General features: G+C 36.1%; 1 protein-coding gene across 1 annotated transcript in view; it reads left to right on the top strand.

Annotated features, from left to right (window-relative positions):
- Positions 1-670: 670 nt before the first annotated feature.
- Positions 671-24556, top strand: part of LOC135108109 (natural resistance-associated macrophage protein 2-like) — a 134044-nt gene continuing 110158 nt past the window's right edge. Inside the window, exons 1-2 of the mRNA XM_064018788.1 lie at positions 671-957; positions 18605-18826. Of these exons, the coding sequence (XP_063874858.1) occupies positions 799-957; positions 18605-18826 (381 nt within the window). The 5' untranslated portion in view covers positions 671-798. The remainder of the gene's footprint in view (positions 958-18604; positions 18827-24556) is intronic.

The raw sequence follows: 24556 nt of genomic DNA, 5'->3' as shown, positions 1-24556 counted from the left end.
AAATTTAAGTATTCTCTTAAAAACATCCATCGCTTGGACAAATGGGGGGAGGGGAGGGAGTGGGAAGATAGGGAGGAAGTGGAGTGGTGTGGAGGGGAGGAAAGGTCTGACAGATATATATATATATATATATATATATATATATATATATATATATATATATATATATATATATATATATATATATATATATATATATATATATATATATATATATATATATATATATATATATATATATATATATATATATATATATATATATATATATATATATATATATATATATATATATATATATATATATATATATATATATATATATATATATATATATATATATATATATATATATATATATATATATATATATATATATATATATATATATATATATATGGAGAGGTCCTTCCTGTTATGCAATTTACTGTTATATGATAATTTGCTTTTACAATCATTATTCTTTACTATCCCTTGCCTGCTCTACAATTGGTTATGCTACGCTTTTATGATTGTTCAAGTGCACATTCACCCTCTGCACACAAGAGTAGCAGCATTTGTTTGGATGAATGATCATAGTGCCATGATGCTCCAGTGGCCAGTGTTTCCAGTGCTTTCATTATATTCATGTTGTGTTTGGAAGTCCCCAGGATTTGCCATTGATATACAACATCAGTGACTTTATATTGTCAACCATGGCTTCCAAATGCCCTGCTGGCTCCACTGACTGCTCTACCAAGGCCAAGAGAGTGAGGAGAAGCATCAATCTTGAGCTGAAATTGGCGACTCTGAGGCGGCATGCTTGAGGAGAAGTGGGTGAATGCTATTGCATGCTTGATTGGTGTGGTCTACTCATCTGTCTCCACCATCCTCAAGAATGCTGCCAGCATCAGGAAAGTAGGTGAAGCCTGCACTACACTGATGGTGAAGATGACCACTACACCTACTCTCACTATGGTGAGAGAAAGTGCAAACATTTTTATTTTATTGCTTTATTCTTGTGTTTGTTTTATTTATGTAATGTGTTTTATTATTTTAGGCAATAACTGTATTTACTTATGATATTTCATGGTTTTTATGTGTTTTAGGGACAATTAGGGCACATATATATACAGGTCTTGGAGTGCATCCCTATTTTTCCTATTCATTCTTTACTTTGCTATACAATTGTTCAATATATGATTGCGTTTTCAGGAACCTAACCCAAATGCATAGTGGAGAGTACCTGTATAATCTTAGGTATATATATATATATATATATATATATATATATATATATATATATATATATATATATATATATATATATATATATATATATATATATATAAAAGGCACACTAAGGTGCCAGTCCCTAAAGAAGAGCCAAAAGGTTTTGCAAAAATTAGAGAAGTGTCTTGAGACCTCTGTCTAGAAAAAAATGAAGCTATAAGAAAGGAGAAATACAAAAGAAGGCAGTGAGTTCCAGAGTTTTCTAGAATAGGGGTGAAAGATTTTGAGTACTTGTTTACTCTTGCATTAGGGAGGCGGACAAAATAGAGGTGAGAGAAAGTAGAAAGTCTCGTCCAGAGAGGCCATGTGAGGAGGAGAGGAATGCAGTTAGTAAGATCAGAAGAGTATTAAGCATGAAAATCGTTTAAGAAGTTAGCAAGAGGAGCAGCATTACAGTGATGGGAGAGACTGAAGGCACCTGATTATAGGAAAGGAGTTGATAAGAGAAAATGCTTTTGATTCCATCCTGTTTAGCAGAGCAGTATGAGAGCAGCCCATCATATATGGACAGATAAGGCCCCCTCTACAGTGTTAAGAGCTGGAGGGCTGAGAAAAACTATTGAAGATGACTCAGAACACCTAACTTCATTGAAGTTGTTTTAGCTAGAGATGAGATGTAAAGTTTCCTGTTAAAGGTTATTAGTAAAGATACTCATTGTAGAAGAAGGGGGACAGTTCAGTGTCATTGAAGAAGAAGGATAGTTATCTGGAAGATTGTGCTGGAGTTGATAGAGAGAGGAATTGAGTTTTGAGGTGTTGAACAACCTTAAATTTGTTCTGCCCTATCAAAAATTTTTAAAAGATTAGAAGTCAGGCATTCTGTGGCTTCCCTACATGAGCTGTATAATTCCCAAAGGGTTGGAAATCTGTGAAAAGACATGGAAAAGTGCATAGTGGTATCATTAGTGTAGGAGTGGATAGGACAAGAAGTTTGGCTTATAAGATCATTGATAAATAATAGAAATAGAGGTGATAGGACAGAACCCTGAGGAACATAACTGTTAATAGACTTAGGAGAACATCAGCAACAGAACAGTCAAAAAAGGAAACTTGAAATGAAGTTACAGAGAGAGGGATAGAAGCTATAGGAGGGTAGTTTGGAAATTAAAGCTTTGTGTCAGACTATCATATGCTTTTGTTATGTATAGTAGAACAGTGAAAGTTTTACCAAAGTTCCTAGAAAAGGATGACTAAGACTCAGTAAGGAAAGCCAAAAGATCACTAGCAGAGCAACCATGAAGGAACCCATACTAACAATCAGATATAATGTTGTGAAGTAGTGTTTAAAAATCTTCCTGTTGAGGATAGGTTAAAAAACTTTAGAAAAAAAAAAGGAAATTAAAGCAATAGGGCAGTAGTTTGAGGTACAGTTTGGAGAACAATAGGAGGGTCCCATCAAGTCTGTAAGTCTTGAAAGTTAAAGCCAGGAAGGGCATGAAAAGCATCATTACATTTCATGCCTCATAAGAGGCATGAAATAGTCAGATGGTGGAGGATAGGGAGGAACAACCTCTGAATCATCCAAGGTAGAGTTTTTAGGAAAGGATTGAGCAAAAAGTTCAGCTTTATAGATAAATGAGATAGCAGTATTGCCATCAGGTTGAAACAAGAGAGAGAAGAATGAGGAAGAAAATGTGTTGGAGATATTTTGGACTAGGTGCCAGAAGTCATGAGGGGAGTTCAATCTAGAAAGATTTTGACTCTATTGGTGGAAGAATTTTTGGCTTATTGAAGACCAGTCTTGGCATGATTTAGGACAGAAATATAAAGCACATGAAATTCAGGTTATGGAAGGCTCACTCACTGAAATAAAGGATCTAGTTGAGACAGGTAAGAAGTGCCACAGTGAAATAGGTATACCTCTTAATAACTACTGACAATCTTTTTACCTGTCATTCGGTGTTTTTCATATTGGTAATTCTCATGATAGTACTGTAGTTTTGGACAATATACCCCTTGTAGTTCTAGTTCTTTGATTAGAGCTGACTGTGTGGAATATTTTGTCAACACTATCCTGAGCTTAAACTGTGCTTATTTATTTATTGGTTTACCAAACACACAAGCCCCCCACAAAGACATTAATCTAATTGAACATAACCTAACCTTAGCTGATCTAACTGGAGTGCCTTCACCACCCCAAATACCAAGGACACTAACCTAACCAAATGGGTATACTGGGGGGTCCTAGAGTTTCTGTTCCGTTCTGTCCCTATGCTGACATCGTAAACTGATTTTCAGTGGTCAGAACCAGCCTATCCTTGATAATTGTAGTGGCAATTGACCAGTTTAGGCTGTATACTTTGCCAAAGTTCATTGCCAGTTCTCCCGTTTGTGCTAGTTTCACTATGTTTAATTTAATTTCCATGGTGGTTGCTTTCCTTTTCTTAGATGTATTGGCATCAGATGAGTCTGCCTTATGCTTGGGAGCTGTAATGATGGGTAAAAAGTTCCAAAAAAGCAACTCAAATGAGAGAGCAAATGATAAGTAGTAATCCAAAATGGTGTACAACTGAGACACCAACGCTTCCCTCTTTAGTCCATTGTTGCATGATGATGTATTCCTCCACTGAGTCTAGCTCTTGGTATTATTTTTATTATTATTAATATTTTTTTGTGCAATATGAAAGGAATGAAAGGGTTGTGGCCTGCAAATTTATTCAACCAAAGAAAGCAATAATGGAAGACTCCAAAACCAAATCAATAAAACAAAAAATGTATTTTTTTTTTAAGTAAGAGATGAGTGTATTGGAGGATATGGTAGAACCCTAAGTGTAAGTGTAGCACTGATATTTTTTTTTTATTATTATTAGCAAAGGGGAATGTACAGAAACAAGCACTGCCAGCAGTGCTTAGATTTAGTTAAATTTGGTTTGTTAACACCTAAGAGTCCTGTGGTGTGAGACCAGTGGAACATTCTATGATGAGAGATGAAAGTATGCAGTTGTGAACAGCAACTATGTGTGTGTTATCTGTGAGGACAAGTATTTTTTTCTGATCAATTTTAGTGTGTTTTGTATTTATTTGTTACTCATTTTGTTGTAAATCATCAGTTTCCAAGGAGGGAGAAAGAAGGATGAAAATTAGGAAGAAACTTATTTCCAATCTACATGATTGGTAGATTCATTAAAATGCACTGAAATCTACCAAAAGAAATATTTTTCCATCATTTTGTGACAATTTTCTAAATTACTACCAAATGTAACTTAAGTTGATGTAACCTAGTCATGAGGGACAATCTTCCCACAAGGGCACTAACCTAATCAAATGTATCCTAAACCAATTGTGTGATTACTAATTGTATAGGATGAGGATTATATATATATACTAAGCTTCAGTTCATAATCATTATTACTCTCCTTCAGCCTGTGAGGTATGGTGGGTCTATGTGGCCTTGGTGACAGGAGATCAGAGTGAGGTGGGTGTAGTTTAGCAACCAATGACTGCTACTTTAAAACTGAGCTCCTATCCTCCTCTCCTCCATGTTATAAACTAAGCTCTTATCCCTCATCAGTCTCACAAAATGTGAAAATTCAGTGATGTCATGAGCTTCTTTCATTGCAGTTGATTCACTAAGAACATGTTTCTAAATGAAAATTGACAGAGGGCAGCACTGTTAGGTAAATATTCTGCAAGATAGTGGAGATAAGCTACAGCTAGACATGGTTGAGTATTTCTAATTGGATTATGAAAGAACCTTTCCAGTGATAATGACCATAATGTGCCCTACACCTATATTGTGAATATTCTAAAAGTGAAAGAATGGCTATTACTTGGCCTGATCAGTGAATGAAAGTAAATATTGTCCAATAACTCATTACCTTGTAGACAGAAGAAAATCACTTCAAGTAAAGTGCAGACTTCAGTTTCAATAAGGATGCTTATTTGATTGATAACTGCAATAAGTGAACACAATTGAGAATTTTGCAAATTCCATTAAAAAATGAATAAGTTTTTGACTTTTACATTTATATGGCATGTTACCACAAACTTTCAGTGTTCACAATACAGTGTTGTAGTGTACATAGGTATGTATCACTGCAAATGCTTCTTTCATAATAATGTAGAAAATACTCTAACATGTCAAACTGTAGCTTATGTCTGCCATCTTGTGCCATGTTTACTGAGCACAGCTCTGCCTATTGTACTGCTCTCTATCAGTCTTCTTCAGTAATATGCTGTAAGTGAACCAGTTACAATGAAAGAAGCCTGGGATGTCTAGTGGCATAGCCAATCAGACTGCGTTTCTGCTTTTTGTATGACTCATGAGGGGCAGGAGCTTAGTTTTAAAATTACTTCTACATCAAGCATCAGTGTATGGATCATACAAGGGGATCCCATACCATATCATTGAATCCTGCTATAAGGGTAACCAGGGAGCTGCAGAGATGTTTGTAAAACATGGGATTCTTCCTTTTGTTTTATACCTTTTATATGATGGAAGAAAGTGCCTTAGTTCAGGAGAAACATGCAGATTTTATTGTTCTTAGACACAGAGATAGAATTATGATGATTATGAGCTGCTTTTTGATAGCTGACTCAGTAAGGTTTGTGGTTAGTAACCCTGCATGAGTATGGTAAGGTTAGGAATTGTTTAGGGTTAGAATTAGGGTTAGTAGCCCTTCAGGGTTAGGTTAGGGATAGGAATTTGTAGGATTTGGTTAGAATATTAGAAATGTCATTGGATTAGCAAACCTGTAGGATTAGGTTATGTTCATTCATGTTAGTGTCCTTGTGTGATCCTGGATGGACAGAGTCCTCACTGGTTAAGCTATTCCATTTTATCTGGAGCATCTGGGTGTTGTCCTTTCTGGGGATTTTCCAGCCTGCAGTGCTGCCACACATGTCAGATACTTACTACTTCAAAATTAAATTGAGTTGTGGTATATACATGTTATATAGAGTTACATAGAAAAACACGCTACAACAGACCTTGCGGTCCTCATGAGGTGATTGACCTAGGACTACTAAGATGATAGTAGAAGAAAAGGACAGGAAAGCAGAAGGCTCTCTCCCCACCCTCCTTTTCCTACGGCATAAGCCATACAGGAAAACAGGTTGAAAAATACCTTACGGGGTTAGAGAAGAAAAAATGCAAAGGAAATTTTATAGGAAAGAAAGAAAATAGATGAAATGAGGTGCCCCCATTTCCTGAAGGCAAGGAAGTTAATCACTAACAAACAAACGCTGTTAGCCACAGGTTGTAGGCAAAATACTGATCAAGATGATGTTTAAAAAGTCTAAATGGTGTTGTAGTCTATCACATCTTTAGGAAGCCTATTCCATAGATTTACTACTTGATGGAAAAAATTATTTTTTAATTTGTGAGAGTTGAAGGATTTCCCAACAATTTTGCAACCATTTCCTCGCAAGTAATTTGAAAAGTCTATTGTGAAATATTTACTGCAGTCCATGTTATCAATGCCTTTGATGATTTTAAACACCTGTATTAAGTCACCTCTTAGTCTTCTTTATGTTAATGGGAATAGATTTAATTCTTTAAGACGCTCTTCATATGATTTGTTTCTTAGGCTTGGTATCATGTAAAGTATAATGGAGTTTTGTAAGAGTAAGAAAAGAATATAATATCATTATGAGATGGATGGTGTGAAGTTACAGAAATTAAAAGATGAAGTGGATTTGAGAGTAACATGTACTGAAATTTTGACTCCAGACAGACACATTGATAAAATTACTAGAGAGATGATGAATTTGTTAAAAAGAATAAGAATGGCATTCTCAACCAAACTTCTTGTCCTATCCATTCTTACATTGATGATACCACCCTGCACTTTTCCACGTCTTTTCATAGACGTCTAACCCTTCAGGAGCTAAACATTTCACGCAGGGAAACCACAGAACGCTTGACTTTTGATCTTTCTAAAATTTCTGATTGGGGCAGAGCAAACATGGTATTGTTCAATGCCTCAAAAACTCAATTCCTCCATCTATCAACTCGACACAACTTTTCAGACAACTATCCCCTCTTCTTCAATGACACTCAACTGTCCCCCTCTTCTACACTGAACATCCTCGGCCTGTCCTTTATTTATAATCTGAACTGGAAACTTCACATCTCATCTCTAGCTAAAACAGCTTCTATGAAGTTAGGCATTCTGAGATGTCTCCACCAGTTTTTCTCACCCCCCCCAGCTGCTAACTCTGTACAAGGGCCTTATCCATCCATGTATGGAGTATGCTTCACATGTCTGGGAGGGTTCCACTCATACTGCTCTTCTAGACATGGTGGAATCAAAAGCTTTTTCATCTCATCAACTCCTCTCCTCTAACTGACTGTCTTCAGCCTCTCTCTCACCTCTGCAATGTTGCATATCTAGCTGTCTTTTACCGCTATTTTCATGCTAACTGCTCTTCTGATCTTGCTAACTGCATGCCTCCCCTCCTCCCACGGCCTCGCTGCACAAGACTTTCTTCTTTCTCTCACCCCTATTCTGTCCACCTCTCTAACGCAAGAGTTAACCAGTATTCTCAATCATTCATCCCTTTTTCTGGTAAACTCTGGAACTCCCTGCCTGCTTCTGTATTTCCACCTTCCTATGACTTGAATTCCTTCAAGAGGGAGGTTTCAAGACACTTATTCATCAATTTTTGACCACTGCTTTGACCCTTTTATGGGACTGGCATTTCAGTGGGCATATTTTTTTTATTGGATTTTTGTTGCCCTTGCCCAGTGTCCTTTCCTTCATAAAAAAAAAAAAATAGATGAAGGAATGATAAAAAAAGTTGATTTCCATGATAAGACCAAGATTGGAATATGCAGGAGTGATGTGGTCTCCTCATATAAAGAGGAATATTATAAAATTAGAAAGAGTACAAAGAGCAGTCACTAAAATGGTTCCGGAGTTGAGTAAGTTGACCTATGAAGAGAGATTAAGAATGTTGGAAATTCTTACCCTTGAAAATAGGAGAGAGAGAAGTGATTTAATAAACATCTATAGAATGATAAATGATATGGAAAATGTGGACAAAGAATGTTTAATAACTTTAGACACACAGAGTACAAGGGGACGCAGTGAAAGGTTGAAGAAAGTTAACGATAGAAGAGACATAAAAAAATATAGTTTTCATCACAGAAGTGTGAACAAGTGGACTGAACTCAGTGAAGACGTTGTCTATGCCATAACTGTCCATGCTTTTAAGACCAAACTGGATAGATATAGAGACAGGATACTATGAGATTACTCCCCTCCCATAAACCACAACTAGGTAAATACACACACACACACACACACACACACACACACACACACACACACTGACCAGCTGATGGGACATATAAAAACTGCTCCAGGGATTTACCTAGGTTTTGGTTGTACAGGGGGGCCAAACTTAACTCCTCTCTCCATAATGACTTGTGTGAGGTGTGGATGCAGGGAAAGGTGAAGTGTTAATCGGGGGAGTGGTTGAAAGGGTGAAATGGGAGAGTGGTGCAGAAGTAAACACTGGCAGTGACATCAACCAGGGAAGATGGTGTCTGGCACAAACCCAAATGTTTTTGAAGGAGTTAAGGAAGAGGATCTCAGAGTAGCACATACAACTAAATGAATGTGGAAAATTGAAGAAGAAAATGTGAAAATAAGAGAAGAAATACGTAGCTTGGCAGTGATGATAAAGGCGTGGAAGGAAGAGAGGTGGGTGGTGGCAATGTAAAAAAGATATCCATTGATATAATAGAGATGAAGAAGAGGGAAATTGAAAAAGTAAAAGAAAACAAAAAACTGAGAGAGAAGGCGGCAAAAATAGTGTACCTAAACAAGAAGTACTGTGAAGAAATCAAGAAACTTAAAGAAGAGAACAAAGAGCTAAAGAAAGCTGTACAAGAAAGAGAAGTTAGGGTTGGAGAAGTGGAAGAGTTAGTAACAGAGGAAGTTAAAAGTTGGAAAGAAGAGAAAGAATAAGGTGGTGGATATGAAGGAGATAATAAGGCAACAACATCAGGAACACAATTAGGATATAGAAAAGCAAGTGATTCAAATAATAAAGGAAAAAAAGTAATCTTGTGAGAGACACAGTACAGACAAAGGTGTGTATGGTGGTATTTAGGGTCAAGAAGAACATACCCATGAAAATAGCTAGAGAGAGAGAGAGAGAGAGAGAAGTGAAAAGGCTAAGGAAATTATAGTATAAGTGGTGGAGGAAGGAAAAAGGATAGTCAAACAAATTGAGGTTTACAGGATTAAACAAGACCAGTGGAAAACAAAGATTCATGTCACAAACAGCAGTGGAACATGTCTTGCAAAGAACACGAAAATTGTCAAAAGTAAAAGGAATGAAGGAAATTTGGATAAAAAGACATGAACAAAGAAGAGAGAAGTAAACTGAAAGAATTGAGAGAAGAGACCCAGTCAAAAAATGAGGAGGGAACACAGGAACGAATGAGGAGGTTCATTTGGAAAGTTATGGACATGAAGGTGGGGAAATGGTGGCACAAAAATGCCATGGAAGATCACCAAACAGAAGTTTAAAGAATATGTATACAAACATAGATAGTTTTATGTCGAGCGTATTGGAACTTAAGACTACCAAAAGAATAATAAACCTGATGTGGTATGTTTATAGGAAACCAAACTATAAAAGAGGAAATGAAGCTGAAACTTACAAAGGAAGGATATACCTCATGGAGGAGAGACAGAGGAGGAAAGGGAAGAGGAGGAGGAGTGATGATATTGGTAAAAGAAGATATTGTTGCTGAGGAAGTGGAATATAGTGATGAAATGTCAGAAACTTTGAGTGTTGTGATTAAGATCAAAGGAATTGAAAAAAGGAAAGTTACTGTGATGTACATATCACCAAAAACTAATACATGGGAGACCAATAGATATAAAATTATGCAACTAGAAACAAGAAATAGCATAGAGGAAATAATAAGGAAAAGTAACAAAGTGCTCTTTGTAGGTGACTTCCACACTAAAGGAATTAACTGGGAGGAGATGGAAGTGAAAGAAAATGTTGGGTCATGGAGAGAAGAATTTATGCATACCATGATGGTGAATACAATGAGACAGTGGGTGAATGAACCTACAAGATGCAGTGGAAAAGAAGAACCATCACAGTTGGACTTAGTGTTTACAAAAACTCCAGAAAAGTAGACCAAGTACATATTGTTTGAGTCCAATGGGAAAAAGCGATCATGTGTTAATAAAAATAGTACCAAAGGAGGTAAAAGTGTTGCACAGGAAAGAAAAATACAGAAATGGGAGATGGAACTATACAAAGGCAAACTGCAGTACTTAATAAATTTTATGGAAAAATGAACTGGAAAGAGCTATTTGAAGCTAAAGTAGTGCAACAAAAATATGGGATATTTTTGAGCAAGTATACAGAGGGGGTGTAACAGTTTGTGCCAAGTTATAAAGTGAAAATCAGGAAGCATGAATGGTATAATGCCAGGTATATAGAAGCAAAAAAGAGAAAACGACAGGGCATGGAAGAAAATGATGAGACAACTGAATGGAAATACTAGAGAAGAGTACAGAAAGGTAATGAATGAATATAGTATAATGAGATGAGAAAAAGAAAGAAATTTTGAAAGTGACATAGTAAGAAAATACAAGGAAGAACCCTAGCTCGTCTACAGATACATAAACAGGAAAATGAAAATAGGAATGACATAAACAAGTTAAAAAGGGAAGGAAGAATTTATGAAACTACTGAAGAGATGAGTGAACTAATTAATAAGAGTTTTCAATCTTTATTTATAAGGGAAACCAATTTTATGGCACTGAAAGTGCCATAAAATTGAGGAAATACAGGAGATACAAATAAAGAGACAAGAAAACAAAAAACTGCTGGAATAGCTGGATGTTAGAAAAGCTATAGGACCAGATGAAGTAAATGGATAGATATTGAAAGAATGCAGAGAACATGTGGAGGAACCCATATGGGATATAATCAGCAGTTTGTTGAGAGGAGGAAAAGTACCAAGGGAGTGAAAAAAAGTTAACATAGTGCCAATATACAAAGGGGGAAATAAAATGGAAGCATTAAATTATAGACCAGTGTCACAAACAGGTATTGTAAGCAAGCTTTGTGAAATAGTAATTAAAGATAGATGGATGCAATATTTAGAAGATGAAAAGATATTTACAGAAAAGCAATTTGGGTCCAGGAAAGGAAGATCCAGTGTCACAAATCTACTGAGCTTTTATACAAGAGTAATAGATGGAGTGCAAGAGAGGGACGGATGGGTTGACGCAGTATACCTTGATCTCAAAAAATCATTTGATAAAGTTCTCCACAAAAGCCTTATGTGGTAGTTAGAAAATAGAGGATGGTTAAAGGAAACAGCATTGAGATGGATGGATGGATGATTATTTACAAGGGAGGGAAATGAGAACAGTAATCAGAGACACTAATTCAAGTTGGGCAAAGTGACAAGTGGGTACCGCAAGGATCTGCGTTGACACTGTTGCTTCAAATATATGTAAATGATATAAACCTGTTCACTGATGGTGCAAAAAAAATGAAAATAATAAAGGATGAAAATGACTGCAAGGAGTTGCATAAGGATATTGACAAGATACATGCATGGAGCCAAAGATGGAAACTAGAATTTAATGCCAGGAAATGCCATGTGTTGGAAATATGAAAAAGTGAAAAGAGATCTTCATGGAATTACAAAATGGGAGGAGGAATAATAATGAAAATAATAAAGAAAAAGATTTGGGAAAAATTATTCTGGACACCGTATCACCTGAAAGGCACATAAATGGAATATTCAGCTCTACATACAGCTTAAGAAACATTAGGGTCTTGTTTAACTATTTAGATAAAAATATGATGAAGAAAATTATAACAAGCATGATATGTCCTAAATTGGAATGTGCAGCAGTAGTTTGGGCTCAACTTAGAAAAAAAGATGTACAGAAACTGGAAAGAATGTAAAGGACAGCAACAAAAATGGTAAAATGCTATCAGAATTGAAAGACTTAAGCTATGAAGAAAGACTTGGAGATAGGATTATCAACAGTACAAGAGAGAATAGAAAGAGGAGACTTGATAACAATGTACAAATTAGTAGACAATATAGAAAGAATAGACAGAAATGACTTGGTATCACAGATAGAGGAGGGAGAGAGATGGATGAAGGGGCATGGAAAGAAAATAAAGAGTGGATGTTCAAGTGTTTTGAAGAAATACAGCTTTCTGTATTGAAATGTTGAAATCTAGAATGATTTGAAGGAAGAAGTGATTGGGGCAAACATTTTACACATACTTAAAGAGAAACTTGATAAATATGCATATGGAAACAGGACAAAATGAGCTTTGGCTCATGCCCTGTACAATACAACTAGGTAAATACATATATGTACATACTTAACAAATTCTTAAAAATGATCACCAAGGTGAGCCTAAGGTGATGCTTTAGGAGAAGTCACTGCAAGATTTGAAACGTGTTGTGGAAGTGAATTCCAGAGTGTAATTCCTCTGATACTGAAAAACTGCCATGTATTTCAACTCTGTTCTGATGTGTGTGTGTAACCATAAAATGGCTTCTTATCATATCCAGTGATATGTTATTAATAAGGCTTCAGGAGCGGCACCATTATGTTCATGAAAAATTTGTCTTGACATGATGCAGCAGTTGAACATCAATTAGATTCAAGTCCAGTGCTTTCAGTCTCCGGAATCAGCCTAAATTTTTCATACTTCAGATGTTTTTGATCAAGCATTGCTGGGTAAATTTCACCAGCCTCAGGTCAGCAATGGCATGCCAACCATTATTGACAATTCAAAATTCAAGAATGAAATTATATATGTAAGTTGGAATTTGTGCACTAAGCTGAGTTAGCTGAAAAATTTTAGTTTTAAAGTTTGTTCAGGTTACCATAATATTTATACAAAGCAGACTTGAATGCTTGCAGGATCATTTCAGTCTATGCACTGACATTTCCTATGTACTTTAGTTTTTATCTCCCTCATACAGCCATCCATGAATGTATTGAATAACTTTTTTTTTCCTCTTATTTGTGTCCCCTGACCAGTGATCCTCTTACATAAAAAAAAGTACATATATATATATATATATATATATATATATATATATATATATATATATATATATATATATATATATATATATATATATAGATACATAGTAAAACTCTCCAAGTTTACCCTCTATCCTGTACATACATGCACTTGCATCCATATTAAGAGCTTTAATTTCTTCCAACACATATACTCCTATATCATAAATTCTAAGAACATTCCAAAGGGCTTCTCTATCCACCGTATCATATGCTTTTTTTTGGTCCATGAACATTGCATACAACTTTTCATCTTTTCAGAATATTTCTCTGTTATTCTGATTGCAAAAATCTGATTATCTCAGCATTATTTTTTTCTAAATCCTTCATGTTTCTCTTTAAGCTTTACCTCAGTCACTTTAATTAGTCTTATTCAAGACTATACAGTAAACTTTTCATGGCACACAAAGCAAACTTAACCCTTGTAACTGTTATACTCATCCTATAATCTTTATCTTTATTTAAAGGTACAATAACTGCATTCCTCCTCCCTCTGGTACTCTTTTGCCTCTATGCCAGTTTTTATAGTAAAAACACATAATTTAGTATTACTTTACCTCCATATTATGACATCTCTGCAGTTTTGCTACATTTTAATCTAGCTATCACTTTTCCTACCTCCTCCACACCAACTCCTCTCTGTATAACCATTCATTCTCCATCTGCTTCTATACCCATGTTAGATATTGTTGCTTCCACTATCTTCTCATTCATTGAAATGCTGCCTACAAGAACTCTGTCCTCTCTCTTTATTCTCATACTCCCACCTTCCCCTTCTGTCTCTCTTTCCTCACCTACTGCTAAATCAACTCAATATTAAATTTTTCACTTGACTTCCTGCTAATCTCTTCATTTACTTGTTTTCCCTTCTCAACTCCTTCACTTTTATATTACAAGACCTATACTGTGTTTTCTTTTCATTTCTCTGTGGAACATTTCTCCAACTTTTTTTTTTTATAATTTCTTCTCTTATTAAGCATTCAAAATATATTTTTAGTTCTAAATTTGCCAGCCATCTCAACTATCAAAATATTCAAAATGACAGGGTAAAAATAAGTACGGATTTGTTGCTTTGAAGATATGACAGAAAGAATATCATAATTTTCTTTAAAAAAGTTACTTGAGAACTCCTCACCAAATTATTAATTGTTATTTGGTTAGTGGACAGATAGATCCTACATTTCTTATTTATATCATGATATAGATCTCTGCTTTGAGTGGTTTGAATCCCATTTATGTGAGCTGGAAGTTTATAGTGATGATATATATTTATTTATATAGTCATTAATTAATTTATTTATCAGTTTTATGTTCTTGGCCTATAGCACTGGCAGACAATTCCACTGCAACTTCTTTTGGAAGCTTAGGTAAACCTCTTGTGTATATGTTGAAGGTAAGTTGATCAGTCTTGAGCCATGGTGGTTGAGACTAGTTTTTTGGGTGATGTCTTTTAGAAGTTTATTCTCAGAACTTCCTGATGGAGTCACTGTTGAAGATAGGATTGATAGAAAACATGTGAGTATTCTTCAACCACTCAGCAACAGCTTGAAAAATAGGCACCTCTGAGCAGTGAAGCTAGCAGTAGAATGTGAATCACTATAGATAGTGACCATAACTATGTAGTTTCTGTTAAGATTAGATTTGTGTAAGTCATTATAGTAACCAAATTAAAGTTTAATTGAGATTTTAGATAATTCATTAGAAAAAGGGTTTGTGAGTCTCTAGTGGGTTCAGCCCATCTCATCTCATAAAGTAGTTTTGGAGAGAAATAGCTTTGTCCTTGAAATCGGTGAATGAACCACAAACCTATAGTACCTTATCTGTTTGTCAGTTACTGTCTGGGATACTTCACTGCATTATCTGTTAACCTCCTATATTTCATCTTTGATGGTAAGTATAGAATTAGATAACTGACTTACAAAGAAAATGAAATACGATGGTAATTACATGCTCTTAATTTTTTTTATGCATTTTCCCCAACAAGCCACATAACTTAGTTTGCATTTTAGTATATAGTATATTATGAAACCACAAACATGACCAAGGCTTCTTAAACTCATCAACTTATCCACCCCTTCATAAGGCTTAAGATTGTTCTTCATCAGCAGGACAGAGATCTCCCACAAGCTCTTTTCCATCTTAGCATAATTCATCAATCCACAAACACTATTTATGTGGAAATTATTTAATAAGTACTATTTCTACTGATAGTACTACAATAGAGAGTCCTCAATTTATGGTGGTTTTGACACACACATACCACATCACACTCTATATAGATTAAATAAAGATAGCAGACAAAAAAATGTATATTATGTAATCCAAATAAAATTAATACAAAGAACCAGTTGGCGAGCACAGCAGAAAAAATATGTCATCATGTGGTGATAGACTGAGGAATGAAGTGTTGGTCAGTCTTGGTTGTATTCCATTTTGGATAAGTACTTATTTGTTTTTCTTTGTGTTGCCTTTTTTGACCTTCATTATGGTTCCCAAGTGCAAGGGAGATTCTTCTGATGGCAGTGATTCAAGGAAAGCAATCACTATGGAAGTTAAATTAGACATAGTGAAATGGATGCAAAAGGGAGAAAGGCCAGTAAACTGCTTGGCCCAAGCTGAATGACTAACTACAATTATTAAGGATAGAAAATGCATCCTGAAACATATGAAAGGTTCTGCTCCTTGGAAATAAGCAACATCGTGGTCTAATTACTGAGATGGAGTGGTTGTTGTATATTGCTTTGGCTGATGAAAACAAAGCATCAATAGCTTATCCCAGTGAGCCTTTTGTTAATTCAGAAGGGAAAAAGATTATTTGAAGCCTTGAAAAGTGAAAAGGGAGAAGGGAGTGAAAGTGATGAGTTTTCAGCTAGTAAGGGTTGGTTTATGCACTTTAAGGGTCCTGCTAATTTTCATAACCTTAAAGTGCAAGGTGAAACTGCTGATGATTATGTGAAAGCAGTAAGTGAGTTTCCAAGAGCATTGGCAAGCTCCAAGAGCATTGGCAAGTATAAAGCAAGCCAATCATAGAAGTAAAGGCAAGGAATTGTTCTCTCTTTTGTTACATACTGCAGGTACTCAGGTTTGTTCCAATTTATACTGAAATTCAGTTTATGACATGGCTTAGGAATAGAATTCTGGCATAACTTGAGGATCCCCTGTACTTCAAAACTATAGAACTATAATGGAACACTTTCTTTTCATGGTAAAGAAGCTTATGCATTACATTGATTAGTACTGCTAAACTAGACAGATGCAGCCATGCTAGACAGATTGAACCAGGTCTTCCCTCACCAAGGTGTTATAAACTAGTTTGTTGTTTTAGCTTAACCCATCCCACCATAATCTCCATAATTTCTACTATGTCCTTCACAGCCAACAGAAATAAATATAGGAGGTTGGGAAGATCTTTAGACACAAAAGCTGCTGCTGTTGCTAGTGAAGATAATAGCTGACAGGGATCACTGAAGGCCACCTGTGCTGTTAGTTGACCATTCAGCTCCTAGCGGAGATAATATCTACCACCAGACTCATGATAAATTGGGAATAGTATGGAAATTTTATAGGAACTGTTAGATGTTGATCTCCAGTCAATCTAATCAACATGTAAGACATTCATCAATCCCTCTTGATCCTCCAGTCATACACTAATTCTCTAAAGCAATAGTGTAAGGCTTGGTCATTATATCAGAGAATTTGTAATTCTCTTTACAGTTACAGTGAGGCCTTTTACCAAATTCAGTCGTTTTATAAGGCAAAGCAATACATTGTACAGTCATTATGCAATGAGGATATTTCTGTGCTCTTCTCCTACTCATGACAAAGAGTCAAACTCCTTCCACTCATCCCTTATATGCTGTTTCATCAAACCATACCAGTACATGGTTTTGCATATTTCAATGTTTCCACTGTTTCTAGCTTAAGCTTTACCATGGCCCCCCGTAGAGACTATTAAAGTCACCAGCTAGACCACCCCTAAGCATTTTGATATTAAATAAAATGACTGTAAACATGGACATGGCTTTTCCCTTATTTATATAAGAAGATAGGGGGTCTCCAGAAATCCCCAGATATTCAGTATGTTTGGTGCCTCTGTTGCCTAACACTAGTGAATGTTAAGAAAGAAGCGTAGTTGTGTTGGCTACATTGTCAACATTCTCCATTATTTCACTGTCATAGTCAGTCACTATTATCTCATGCATGAGACAGAGTATATATGTTAGCCTGTAGATGTGTGTGTAGGCAATTGTTGATATGGGGGTGTGGGTGGTCGTTGTGTGGTGCTGCCATCTCTTGTGCCACTTGTGGTTTGTTAAATCAGAGTTTTACCATGTGAATTTCATAAGGTCTGATGTTTTATTATTTCTGGCTCTAAGAGGGGGAGTAGTATATAGAAACATCCTGTTTCCAGGCTGCTGATTTAAGTGTGTGATAATTTAATTAAAATGTGATTGTACTCTTAAGAAAAGTTTAAAGAAATTGTAATGAGGGCATGTTTTATCCCCTATGTGCAAGGTCATGTGTTTTGATAATTTTTTTTTCATATTTGACATATGTCAGTTGTTTTAAGCTGCACATTCTTATTTAATGACTTATTAAGATATCTTTAGAGGAAATAAATATTCATATATGTTTGGTGGGGATTTATAACTTTGGAAGTGCATATAAAAAGCAAGATTGAAGATATGTATACCTTCCAGAGAATCTGTTATTTTCCAGGCAGCCAAATTTGTTATAAAAAGTTAGGAGAGGTATATGTTTTACCTTCATAGTAACATAAGAGGCATCCTGAATTAAAAGGACATTCTCATTAAAGTGTACTTTTTGAGTTGTGGGCCATCAAAGTTAGGAATGTTGACCTTTGTTCTCAAGAGAATTATCTGGTACTGATAAGGCAGCAGCTTATCAATGTCTAGATTAAGTGGTGTTGCATTACTCACCAGTATCTGTGTGAATTGTGTTGTCCATTTCTTGTGTGAGCATGCACATCTCTTAATTGGTATATACAGTAATGTAAGTGTATTATTACCCTTAAAATAAGTTGTTAAGTATGCTGATCATAGTGATATCTGATAATTACTCTCTTCTATCTGTTTGTCTATATGCCAGGCTGGCAGTCCTGCATAGGGTGGCCCAGATAAAGCACACACTCACTCACACAACATTCACACTCACAGTCCCAGTGGAAAGGGATAGTCTCATGGAATAACATAGTTGCTTGAATTTCCATTCTTTCCAAGAATACATAGTTGAAATTGATAAAGATTTTTTTTTTTCCAATACAGAATTTGTCAGCAGAAATGAGTGGACAAATTAACTCTGGAGTGAGTGAGGAAGATCAAAGGAGGACACCAGAAGAAAGTCCTACCCAAAGTCCTAGCTTATCAAGTCCGGCATTTCCCACACATACAGTTTCTGGTGCCACAGAAAACTCATACCTCACTTCCAGTGGAGAATTTGAGACATACTTTGACAATGAGAGAATCCATATTCCAGAATCTGAGAATGTAAGTATGATTTAATGCTTTTCTCTTTATGTAGAACTGGCTGATAAATCATTCATGTTTGAGTTACCTGGCAGACAAGAAAGTTTCATTATCATTAATCTTGCTTGTTGAAGTCTAGTTACAAAAGTATATGAAGAATACTATACAGCAATTACATGAGTAATTCCTTGTAAAAATATTTATGCAGGAATTGCAAACATCAGATGCTAAGTAATAGCTCAAGTTTAGTTGAATATTTAGAGATTCTGTTTCCTAGTAAAAGAACATAGTTCTTTTACTAGAACCACACCTGGTGTGGTGCTATTTAGAAATTATACATAACTTGAGGTTTTATTTTGTAATTGTCTCTTGATTTGTTATGTATGATATGGAAAACTGTAAATATATATATATATATATATATATATATATATATATATATATATATATATATATATATATATATATATATATATATATATATATTTATTTATTTTTTATTTTTTCAAATTTATTTGTTTACTTATTTATTTATTTATTCTTTATGTAGGAGGGACACTGGTCAAGGGCAACAAAAATCCAATAAGAAAAAAAAAGCCCACTGAGATGCCAGTCCCAGAAAAGGGCCCAAAGTGGTAGTAAAAAATTGAAGGATAAGTGTCTTGAAACCTTCTTCTTGAAGGAATTCAAGTCATAGGAAGGTGGAAATACAGAAGCAGGCAGGGAGTTCCAGAGTTTACCTGAGAAAGGGATGAATGATTGAGAATACTGATTAACTTTTGCATTAGAGAGGTGGACAGAATAAGGGTGAGAGAAAGAAGAAAGTCTTGTGCTGCAAGGCTGCAGGAGGAAGGGAGGCATACAATTAGCAAGATCAGAAGTGCAGTTAGCATGAAAATAGTGGTAGAAGACAGCTAGAGATGCAGTACTGCGGTGATGAGAGAGAGGCTGAAGATAGTCAATTAGAGGAGAGGAGTTGATGAGATGAAAAAGCTTTTGATTCCATCCTGTCAAGAAGAGTGGTATTTTTTTTTTATTATTATTATGTAGGAAGGACACTGGCCAAGGGCAACAAAAAAGTTTCTCAGCAGATTATATGTTTCTACTATAATTTTGTTTATGTGCTTCCCTAATGATAAATTATCAGTAATAATTACTCCTAGGTCTTTTCTTCTGATCTTATAGAGATTTCCTCATTCACTAAGTAACAGTTGCCAACTGATCTTTTCACACTTTTTCCAAACCTCACCACACTACATTTTTTAGCATTAAACTCAATGTTCCACCTCAATGACCATTCATTAATCTTAATTAAGTCCTGATTTAAAGCACTGCAATCCTCTTCATTCATTAATTTCCTCATAATCTTAGCGTCATCAGCGAAAAGTTCATGTAACTTTCTACACCTTCTGTCATATCATTCACATAAATTGCAAACATAATAGGTGCAAGTACCGAACCTTGTGGGACTCCACTTATTACCGTTCTCCAGTTCGACCTGCTGCCTTTAATTACTGTCCTCATCATGCATCTCTCTTCTCATTCATTTCATTTCTCATTCATGTACTCATCATGCATCTCTCTTCTCATTCATTTCATAGCATTCACTCTCCATCTTCCCATCCACTTTAACAGTCATCCACCGAGTCCTCTAATTTTTTCCAATTTCCATATTAGTCTTCTGTGTGGAACTTTATCAAATGCTTTTCTCTGGTCTAAGTATATGCAGTCGGCCCATTCATCTCTCTCTCTTGCACTATATCTATTACTCTTGAGCAGAAACTTATCAAATTCATAACACAAGATCTTCCTTTTCTGAAACCAAACTGTTTCTCTGTTATCACCTTGTTGTCCTCTATGTATTTCACCCATCTGTTCTTGATGATCTTTTCACAAATCTTCACCACCACACTTGTGAGTGATACAGGTCTATAATTTAATGGATCTTCTTTACTTCTGGTCTAGTGGATTGGGGTAATATCCACCTGTTTCCAGTCTATGGGTACTCTACCTTTTACCAGGGTGGTGCTAATTATATTGTGCAGCACTGAGACTAATTGTGAGCTACACTCTTTTAAAATCCAACTCAATACACCATCAGGACCCATTGCTTTCCTTACATCCAGCTCTTTACTTCTTCTACTGATATTTTAATCTCCTTTAGGTCAGTCCCTTTTTCTAATGCTGTCCTCTCACCTCTGAAATAATTTTCCACAGAGTGGAAGTATCTCTTAAACACTTCAGTCACCTCTTTTGGGTCTTCCACTGTCTCTTCTCCACCTTTTACTGTGCTTATTTCATCTCTACTTTTTAATTTTCCATTGATTGGTGTGTGTGTGTGTGTGTGTGTGTGTGTGTGTGTGTGTGTGTGTGTGTGTGTGTGTGTGTGTGTGTGTGTGTGTGTGTGTGTGCCTGTGTGTATTTACCTAGTTGTGCTTTATGGGAAAAGAGCTATGCTCGTGCTGTCCCATCTCCATATCTTTTAATATTCAACTTAGCCTTGAATCCACCATTATGCTTCAACTTCCACAACAATTTCCTGTGTGGCACTTTATCAAAGGCCTTCTTCAGGTCTAAATAAACACAATCTGCCCATCCATCTCTTTCTTGCATTATATCCACCACTCTAGAATAAAACTCAGTAAGTTTGTAACACACGATCTCCCTCTCCTAAATCCAAATTGTTGCTTTATTATCACTTCATTTCCTTCTAGGTACTGCATCATTTATCCTTCACCAATCTTTCACACATTTTGCACACCACACTTGTTAGAGACACAGGTCTATAGTTTAAGGGCTCCTCTTAACTACCACCTTTGTAGATTGGCACTATGTTGGCTCTCTTCCATTCAATTGGGACTACTTTCAATTAGGGAGCTCTCAATAATATTATGTTTTACCCATGTCAACTGCTGATTGCATTCTTTTAGTATCTTTTAGTATCCATCCTGACACTCCATCAGGTCCAGGGGCCTTCCTAACATCTAATCCCTCCATCTGTTTCTGGACATCCTCTTCAGTCACTTGGATTTCCCCCAGACCCATTTCTTCACTCATCTCACTCTGCCACACAAATGTTCTCTCTTTTGTGAATACTGATTGAAAACTCCTCTTCATTATCTCTGCCAATTTAGCCAGATCCTCACACATTTGACCATTCACCTTCAATCTGCTTATTCCTTCTCTATTTTTTCATTTTGCTGTTCACATATCTGAAGAATAGTTTTGGTTCCTCTTTGCATTTGTCCATAACATCTTTCTCATAATTTTTCCTTTCTTCTCTAATAACCCTTACATATTCATTTCTTGTAGTTGTGTAGTTTTGCCATAGCTCCTGCATATTTTTCCTCCGCCATCTATTCCATGCCGTTTCCTTCTCCTCCCTAGCTATGTGTGTGTGTGTGTGTGTGTGTGTGTGTGTGTGTGTCACCCTTCCCCTTCCTTTAGCAGCAGCCCGGGAAGACAGTTGGAGCACTTTCCCATGCCAGACGTTACCCTGTTGTTGGAAGGAGCAGACATACAGAGACGTGCTCCAGTATTTACCGGAGACTAAGGCGGGATACTAGGTAGCTGGGTTAGTTGCTTTAAGGGAAATAAGTGAGTTATTATTGGTGTACAAGTTTCCTTATGACTCCTGCACCCTTCTCACAACTGTCGTAAGTCCAGGTCACACTAATTTGAGGTTGCCAGTCTGTTTTACCTACCCACAGACAAGGGAAAAATTCCAGACAGTACTTAACACCTACAGCCGCAGAAGAATTGACAACCATGTCTAGGAAAAACAGTTAACACAATAACACACGTATGATTGAAGTGTAATACACCGTTGGACATTCACCCACTGTGACAGTCCTCCCACTGCCCAACAGAGTGTTATAATCTCAAGCTGAGTAGTATCATTTACTGCCTTCTGAGCAACAGGCCTTGTCAGGGCCTGGGGAGGGAGTAAAGTTTACTATGGAGCTTAAGTCCTCTATGGCTGAACTGCCTCAACCCACAGTAGCATTTGAAACAAACAGGGACGCTAACAAAAGATACAAGAAACTGTTACAAAATGGAAGAGTGGCCATGAATGCACAGGAGGGTCAGTCACTGTTCACTGTGCACAAAACTTGACTTGTACACTTGTACAGCCAAGGAGTCACTTCCCTGGGTGTAGTGTGTAATTCACTACTACACTTAATGGCAGACTACTTTATAAATAGGCCAGGGCATACAGCCAATAATAACTCACTTATTTCCCTTAAAGCAACTAACCCAGAAGTAAAGAAGATCCATTAAATTATAGACCTGTATCACTCACAAGTGTGGTGGTGAAGATTTGTGAAAAGATCATCAAGAACAGATGGGTGAAATACATAGAGGACAACAAGGTGATAACAGAGAAACAGTTTGGTTTCAGAAAAGGAAGATCTTGTGTTATGAATTTGATAAGTTTCTGCTCAAGAGTAATAGATATAGTGCAAGAGAGAGAGATGAATGGGCCGACTGCATATACTTAGATCAGAGAAAAGCATTTGATAAAGTTCCGCACAGAAGACTAATATGGAAATTGGAAAAAATTAGAGGACTCGGTGGATGACTGTTAAAGTGGATGGGAAGATGGAGAGTGAATGCTATGAAATGAATGAGAAGAGAGATGCATGATGAGTACATGAATGAGAAATGAAATGAATGAGAAGAGAGATGCATGATGAGGACAGTAATTAAAGGCAGCAGGTCGAACTGGAGAACGGTAATAAGTGGAGTCCCACAAGGTTCGGTACTTGCACCTATTATGTTTGCAATTTATGTGAATGATATGACAGAAGGTGTAGAAAGTTACATGAACTTTTCGCTGATGACACTAAGATTATGAGGAAATTAATGAATGAAGAGGATTGCAGTGCTTTAAATCAGGACTTAATTAAGATTAATGAATGGTCATTGAGGTGGAACATTGAGTTTAATGCTAAAAAATGTAGTGTGGTGAGGTTTGGAAAAGTGTGAAAAGATCGGTTGGCAACTGTTACTTAGTGAATGAGGAAATCTCTATAAGATCAGAAGGAAAGACCTAGGAGTAATTATTACTGATAATTTATCATTAGGGAAGCACATAAACAAAATTATAGTAGAAACATATAATCTGCTGAGAAACATCAAGATATCATTCTCCTATATTGATGAAGATATGATAAAAAAAACTGATAACAATGATGATACATCCGAGATTGGAATACGCAGCATTAGTGTGGTCGCCAAGTTTGAAAAAGGATACAAGAAAGTTAGAAAGAATCCAGAGAGCTGCAACTAAAATCCCTGTAAGCTTAAGATAGTATAGTTATGAGGAAAGGTTGAAGAGATTGGGCCTGACTACACTAGAAAAAAGGAGGGAAAGAGGTGATTTGATAGCAATATATAGAATATTGGAAGGAATGGAAAAGTTGGACAGAGAAGACCTCTGATACCAGATACGAGAGACACAAGAGGACATGGAAGGAGATTGAAAAGGAGTGTTTGCAGAAGAGACATCAAGAAACATAGCTTCCCACACAGAAGTATAACAGTGTGGAATGAACTTAAGGATGAGACTGTGTGTGTAAAAACAATTCATAAATTTAAAGAAAATCTAGATAAAAGTAGATATGGAGACGGGACGGCACAAGCCTAGTGTGGCTCTTGTCCTGTATTTCACAACTAGGTAAATACAACTAGGTAAATACACACACACACACACACACACACACACATGCCATGTAATGGAGATGGGAA

Source organism: Scylla paramamosain, chromosome 16 (genome assembly GCF_035594125.1).
Source record: "Scylla paramamosain isolate STU-SP2022 chromosome 16, ASM3559412v1, whole genome shotgun sequence".
Taxonomy (NCBI): domain Eukaryota; kingdom Metazoa; phylum Arthropoda; class Malacostraca; order Decapoda; family Portunidae; genus Scylla; species Scylla paramamosain.
This window is presented reverse-complemented; position numbering and strand designations above follow the sequence as displayed.